We start from the raw sequence: 7,688 nt of genomic DNA, 5'->3' as shown, positions 1-7,688 counted from the left end.
CTGGCAGTAATCAGGCCTGGGTTTGGCTAGTGAAATTTAACTCAGCTTTCTAAAATAATGTGGTTAATCACAGTTCTTTCATGATTTAAAAGGAGGGGGCCCATTATTTTTCCATGTAGGGCCAGGCAGGTTTGGACAGCTTTTTTCCCTTAATAAATGAAATCATCATTTAGAAACTGCATTTTGTATTTACTTTCATTATCTTTGTGTAATATAAAAATTAGTTTGATGATCTGAATCGCTTAAGTGTGACAAATGTGCAAAAAACGTTTTCACGGCACTGTATTTAATCAACTGACATTCAAGTAATCAAACTTCCTGACAGTGACTACGTTTACATGGACATCAGTAATCAATCTAATTATTTACCTTACTCTGAATAAGACAATATTATGATTAAGATGTTTACATGAGTTGCTTTTAGAATAATTCTTTCATGTTCCCATTTTACATGTTAGTACATAGATCGATTAATGGCATGCTTCATTACGTCACCACGCAACGCTATCCGACATCCAACCCAGAATTTCACGCATAGTTCGTCTTCGTGATGATGCCATATACAGTTTCATTTTTAATTTTATGAAAGCTTCAAGTGCAGTTAATTATTTGTACGTGCATACAGCGGCGGTTGCCGTGTCGCAAAATGCGGCGAAAAGTCCTACACGACTATAGTGTGATTAAGGTGTTTACATGTCTGTACTGCAACTTCAATAATGCGGCTAAAATAGGAATACTCCACGTCTTAATTCAATTTGTTTACTTCGATTATGACTTTAGCCGGATTAAGGTAATCAAAAATCTCTGTTTACATGGTAGACTCTTAATCACAGTATTGAGTGAGTTTACATGCACCCTCTTAATGCGATTATAATGAGATTTTGGCAATATTGCGATTAAACTTTACCTCATGTAAACGCAATACTTCGATCTAAATAATGTGATTAAGCTCATAATCGCAGCAAGCATAATCGTATTAACATAGGTGACGTACGCCGATTTTAATCGAAATATACAGACATGTTAAACACCTTAATCGCAATATTGTAGCTCTGACCAAAGTGCGCATGCGCTTGTGACATGTGAATGACGTGACACGCACATGTATTAATCGGGTGTGTCTCACTCGTCCTTAAAAGTGAAGCTGCGGGCTCTTTGATCGCCCCCTGGTGGCTGGCTGCAGTACAGGTAATAAACCCCGCCCTCTCCATGTAAACGAATGGGACTTCAGTCAAAATAAAAAAATTAATTACGCTTCCAATTCAATTTTCCGAAATATGGTTTTGGTCATTTAAGGTAGTTGTTATCACACTGATATATGTTCAATTGTTCGTTTTTGTGATACGTTTGATTTTAGCTAGTAATTTGATGCTATAAAAACGGGGCATATCGTTATGGTTGATTGGGTCTGCGGGAGTTTGGGCGGGAGTTTGATTCCGCGGCTCCACCTCACGACTCCACTGCGCAGACTCGGGCTCGAAACGAATCTCTACTGCGCAGACTCGGGCTCCAAATTACGTCATTACTCAAGATGGCAGCGGCCATACTGAGATGCATTCGCTTCACTTTTCTATAGTGGAAGGAAGCGGAGACGCATCGTCCATCTTTTTTACAGTCTATGGTATTAATACGCAGATTAGAAACGATGGCGGGGAAGAAAGCATCACATTCTGGGGAGACACAACTCGCTCCCACCAGTCTCTGTTCCTTACCCTCATACAGAAACGGCAAGTAGAACGCGACAAACAAATTCTATCACATTTCTATGGTGCCGAAAAAGCGTGGAATACAGCCATACAAAATCATTATTTATTAGACTTTATTTATTTATTTATTAGACATAAATAAATTAAAAGAGCGGCCAGTAAACACACCTGCTCTTGGAGTATGTGAATAATGGCAGTAGAAAAAATTACCACAATTCTTAGCAAATAATAAGAATAATGGAAATTGCATGTATACGGGAGTAAGAGCTTTGCTCTTGACATGTAAACATCATAATGCGATTAAGTCTTTACTCTGATTATTGGAAATGATCGCATTATTTGTGCGCATGTAAACGTAGTCAATGCTTCTGGATTCTTCACACAAGCAGCTTTAAGTGATGTTGTAAGTAGCACAGTGGCTCTGATGATCTAGCATTATGTAATGTTATAAAATTGTATTATTGTTAACCAAAGTTATTATCAAGTCATTACTATTATCATTGCCAAATGAAGTCAGCTTTATTTATAACACTCATCAGCTCATTAGTAAAGACTACATAACCTCAAATATGTATCATATAAGAGAGACATCAAATATGTGCAGGGTTGGGGGTTCTCCTGGACAAGGATTGGGAACAACTGGTTATTTAACCACTGGTTACTTATCTGATACATATTTGAGTTTATGTAGTCTTTATTAATGAGCTGATGAGTTGAATCATGTGTCTTTGACATCTAAAATGTGTGTTGGGACTTCTTCAGGACCAGGATGAGAAACCACTAGTTTATACAATACAGAATGTTTCAAAGCAGCTTCACAGTTTTAAACTGGAAAATATCAGAATCTATGCAAACTTCTACAAATATAAGACATTATAAGACAATTTTTGCTTTAAAACAGGTCTAAAAAGACAATGGTTTCATTGTTCAATTCAGTTCATTTAAGTGTTGATTCAGTTTAGTTCAATAAATGTCATCAATAATGAATCAAGTTCAAATTAGCTAAAAGCATATTTACAGAAGGTGATAGTGTCATTTTTCAGCTCAAGTCTGTTCAGTGATTATTTAGTTCAGTTCAATATCATTGTTCACGAGTTTGTGTGCCCATATAATCTTAGCATTAGTGGTAAACGGATTTGGCTTGATGTCCGCAATGGAGGGCTCAGAGAGACTATTCTACTCTAGCTCCGAAAGCCCCCCTATAGACAGAAGGATAAATTAAATAAATATGCATAAAGGAGGAGATGGGGAGGTGGAGGGATGCCGAAAGAACTAAAAACGGAAGTGGTAAGAGGCTGTTTTTATACTCGGATATTAATTGAAAGGTTAGATGGGTGTACTCCTCCTGAAATTACGTTAATAACTTCACTTAGTGTTACAAAATTCCTCAAAATAAATAAATAAATAATGCATTTTGCTGCTTTGTCCTGTTATCAATAATAATTTAAATGTAATAATAATTTAAATCAATAATATTATATTTGGCCTTACATATATATGTTATTCAACTGATTGTGACTTGGGTGTGCAAATCTACTAACATCATCTTGGAGGGGCAATAGAATATAACTAGAGCAATGAGAATGACCACTGTCTGTGAACTGTAAAAATTTGTGTCAAACCCTCAGTTTGTCCCGATCCACTGATAATGATAGAGGTCTACAAAAGCCTAAATCTCTACAAATCATTTGGAAACAGTAACAGTATTTCAACAACACAGCCCAATTAGGCCCTACTGGTATATGGTGTAACTACACCACTTCAGATTCTTGATAGTTGATGGTTATTAGTACCTTTTGTATTTAAAGGTCTAAGTAAAATATACATCACTTTAATTTCATTTTTGTATAATTAGGGCATTTTTAAGTCACACTGACATTTACTGCTCAAAAACAAAACAAAACAATAAACAGAACTGGGTACCAATATGATATGAATAATCTACAATGCTTTTCTGGGTGCCTGAAAACTGTAGTATAAACAATTTCATCTATTGCATTAGCCAGTTTCTCAAATAGCAGTTGGCTGCTTACATCTCCTCCTTCAATATGCTGAAGTATTCATCATCTTTATAGTCTGTGTTTCAGAGAGCAAACAGTGATCTAATTGTACTGTACATAGTCTTAAGGCATTGTGGCGTTGCTTTTATGGATTCATTAATTCATGTAACAGATGGCACATGAATAGAAGTTTAGAAAAACAAGACAAGACACCGGGCACTCAATCAAATTCTCACTCTGTACAGATCTGGGACAAACCCTTTGGTGCTGTGGTCTCCCCCTCTGTCATTGAAATCTGAGGCAGGAAGAAGTGGACAGTCTGGTGAGGTGAAATAGTCAGACAGTAGGCCTTTCACCAGGGGCTGCAGAATGCATCTATGTATTCCAATAGTCTGGTCTAATATATTTTGTGATTGTTACCTGCATGGATCACGGAAGCGGGGGGGCCGCCCGGGCAACTTTTGAGGTCTGGTACAAATTATGACATACAAAAATAAATAGGCTACAGGCTCATGTGGATTACTCATTAAAAGATCGCGATCTCGATTCAAACACACTCAATCTTATTGCTATGTCGACGAGACCATGTTTATTAAACCATTAAAATCACAGTCACATCAGAATATTTAAACCTGCTTTCGCGCAGCCGCTGATTCAGAGAAAGCAGCGCTCATCATAAACTTTATGTTTGAAACAGCTTTACAAACAGTCTACACAGTAGGCTACATTGCTGTGTTGCAAACATTAAATAATAATGAAAGTATTGGGATAAAAGTTTATAGTCCGGATATAGACTCTGATTGTTATGAATCCGGTTCGTGGCCTTCCGTCTGATTGCCACCAGAGGTCACTCATCCATCATATTGACTCTCACACTACACAGACTGTTTCACATTACCTTGCACTACAATTCTCATCAGCCATTGCACTGACGACACACACAGCTGATTGCACTGATCACACACCCTACATAAACCATGGACTTCCTCTTCCTCTTTGCCAAGTATTGTATAGCATATATCCTAACGATAGCTACTCTACGGAGCCCACTTAGTTGCCTTGCCTGTTTTTTTTCCCGTATTTTGATTTTTGCCCGTGTTTCCTGGATTAAAGTTGCCTGACCGTTCGGACACTGTTTGCACCTCTCTTGGATTATAACTTGTGTACCTGGATTATCTCTCTGCCTTGCCCTTTTGGATATTGTTCGCCAATCGTAGAGCCACGCTTGCCCTAGGATTACTCTCTGTTTTATCTGTGTTATACCTGTTTGCTGATGTTTTTGACCCTGCTTGTTTTGTGACCATGTCTATTAATAAAAGCCTGCAAATGGATCTGCACGCCTCTCGTCTTGTCGGCTCCGTAACAGAATACTCGGCCACACAAGGATCCAGCGGCTTTCCAGAGGAACACTTGCCAGGTATGGACACAGCACTGATACTATTGGCTCTTAAACAAGGCCCGCGTTCACTGAAGAACTATATTCGGGAATATTTAGCCATCGTGCACTACTCTGACTTATTGATAGAGTTTTTTTGTGACAGTATTAATCAACCACTGCAGTCTGAGTTTAGACGCGAGGGTCCGCGTTCATCACTCGCTCGGTTTATTGATTATGCTTTGTTGACTGATGGCTCATTGTTTACTGTGGGTGTTGCAGAGGGAGAACGCAACACTGCATCTATGGCCGAGATAGCAGTTGCGTTAGAGCACGCTCACAAAATGGCGGCGACAGCAGAGCCCGTTCACAAAGTGGCGGCCACAACCACACTCCGTCATGTCACTACTGCCAGTCATGAGTCAAATCAAGTCACAGTTGATGTTAAGGAGCCAAGTCAAGTTATCGTTGATCTTTGTGAATCCAGTCAGATCATAGTTGATCATCGTGAGTCTAGTCAAGTCACCGTTGATCGTCACGAGTCAGACCACATCACAACTAATCATCCAGAGTCAAGCCCAGTCACAGTTAATCTACATGTCTCCGCTGACCTTCCCGAGTCGCGCCATATCTTCGCTGATCATCCAGTCTCGCCACGTCTCGTCTGACCTTCCAGAAACTCTTCACGTCATGTCTACCACCCCAGAACCACGTCCTGTTATGGTTGTACTGCAACCCTCCACTTCCCTATCAAGGGAAACTGTCAGCAAACATCAGAGGTTGGCATCCAGTGTGGAGGATCCAACGCTGGCGTCAGCACGCACTGCTGGTATCCCCAAACCAGCTTACTTTGGTGGTGGTGGCGCCCAGTCATGTACTCTCAGCCTATTGTTTTGCGGTCGAAGAGACTGTTACTGAACTCTCCTTGTGTCCTGAGTTTGCCACTGTAGAACCTCCAGAGGTGGTGGCAGCCGCTGCGGAACCTCCAGAGGTGTCAGCGGTATTTGACTATGAACCCTCGTCCTGTCCTGTCACGGCTATGGAGGCTGTCTGTGAACTCCTGCCCTGCTTTGAACTGGCCACAGAGGCCAATAATGAACCTTCCTTTGCTCATGTCATGTCCAAGGAGGCCGTTTTTGAACATTTGTACCGTTCTGAACCAGCCATAGTGGCTGATTATGAACTGTCTGCCTTGCCTGTCTCTGTCAAGGAACCTACACCTGAACTGTCTGTCATGAACTCAAAAACTGTAAATGCACCCCATATCTGTCCCATTAACCCTGTTATTGCCAAAGACAACATTAGTGAACATGTCCCCTTCCAGGTTCCTTGTGCCAAGTAGGTTAGGCCAGCCCCCGACTATGGATTTTTCTAGTAAACTAGTCGAATGTTTATATTAAATATATTAACATAATAACCTACTAAGCCATCTTTTAATAAGCATTTAGGCGTTTTATAGCCTACATTCCGCGCTCAAGCGTGCGCATAAAGCTTGCTGCAAAGCACCGGCAAAAGTAATAATTATGAATGCATTGGGGAAAAAGAAGACATTTGAATTATTTATTACTAAACTAGTGCTTTCTCAGTTAGTGTTGAAATGCACCTACAGCGATATTATTATTAATATAATAATAATAATAACCTGTTTTGGTCATATTTACTGTTGCCCAGCTGCCCCTGTCATTGATCTAGCATCCCCTGAGCACCTGCGTTTAAAATTCTCTGGCGCTGCCCAGATTATAAATGTTACGTTATGCCAGAAAGTGACTGTGACTGTTAAAAATGTATCTGATGTCTAATTCATTCAATCAAGAGATTCGTTCAAAAACAAAACAAGTTCATATATTTCAAATATTTTTACATATTTTTATTTTAATTGGCTCATTTATAACATTTTACACTCATTTAAATAAAACATTTTGTAAGAAACCTAAGTGAAGTAGCCTACATATTATTTTGTATTTGTCTAATGTTTTGCTTCTGAATCTTGGGAGAACCGTGATCTCTATTCTAAAAATCAATTATGCAGAGTCTTAATAAATAGGCTATCTGGCATGTAATACTAACTGTTTCTAATATTAAAATGTAGACTAGGATGTAAAAGGTACAATCTTACACACTTTATTTAGTACAGTAACAAGGATTTGGTACATGTATAATGCATTATAATGCCACTTCTAATCCATCGTGCCAGTGTGCGAAGTCCCTCCCCCCCTTTTGGCACGTTCCGCAATCCATGGTTACCTGTACTGTGGTGAATGGCTAGTAGTGTGCAAATGTAACAGCTGGAAATAATTTTCCTTTTGGAGATCAAGAAAATTTGAGTTTACATTGAAATTGTCCCCTCATTTTTCACCTAAACTCCATAAAAATGTGGAGCAAATTATATATTGTTATTGTTACTTAAGTGTCCACTGAGAAATCTAATCTAGCCTTGACAGGAATATCTGTGCCGATACCGGCCAGACAGCGAGGGGCACTTTACTGACCACTGCTTCTTTACCTGCCCTTCTTGGAATGGCCTTCAAAGACTAAAGTAATGTAGGGGAGGCATTGCTCAACGATAGCTTCTGCCAACTATAGCCAGAAACAAATGGGTGTTTTACT

General features: G+C 39.4%; 1 protein-coding gene across 3 annotated transcripts; it reads left to right on the top strand.

The window, feature by feature from the left end:
• Nucleotides 1–3,791: 3,791 nt before the first annotated feature.
• Nucleotides 3,792–6,625, top strand: LOC131552482 (uncharacterized). 3 transcript variants are annotated; one of them, XM_058796307.1, is made up of 2 exons: nucleotides 3,792–4,028; nucleotides 5,026–6,625. In XM_058796307.1, the coding sequence occupies exon 2, from the start codon at nucleotides 5,033–5,035 to the stop codon at nucleotides 5,747–5,749; it is 717 nt and encodes a 238-aa protein (XP_058652290.1). In that variant the 5' UTR covers nucleotides 3,792–4,028; nucleotides 5,026–5,032; the 3' UTR covers nucleotides 5,750–6,625. The 3 variants fall into 3 exon arrangements, with proteins under 3 accessions (XP_058652290.1, XP_058652289.1, XP_058652291.1); XM_058796306.1 differs by having other exon boundaries at nucleotides 3,792–4,172; XM_058796308.1 differs by having other exon boundaries at nucleotides 3,792–5,123; nucleotides 5,364–6,625.
• The last annotated feature ends 1,063 nt before the right edge of the window (nucleotides 6,626–7,688 follow it).

Source organism: Onychostoma macrolepis, chromosome 13 (assembly GCF_012432095.1).
Source record: "Onychostoma macrolepis isolate SWU-2019 chromosome 13, ASM1243209v1, whole genome shotgun sequence".
NCBI lineage: Eukaryota > Metazoa > Chordata > Actinopteri > Cypriniformes > Cyprinidae > Onychostoma > Onychostoma macrolepis.
The sequence above is the reverse complement of the archived record's forward strand: the minus strand, read 5'-3'. Positions and strand labels throughout refer to the sequence as shown.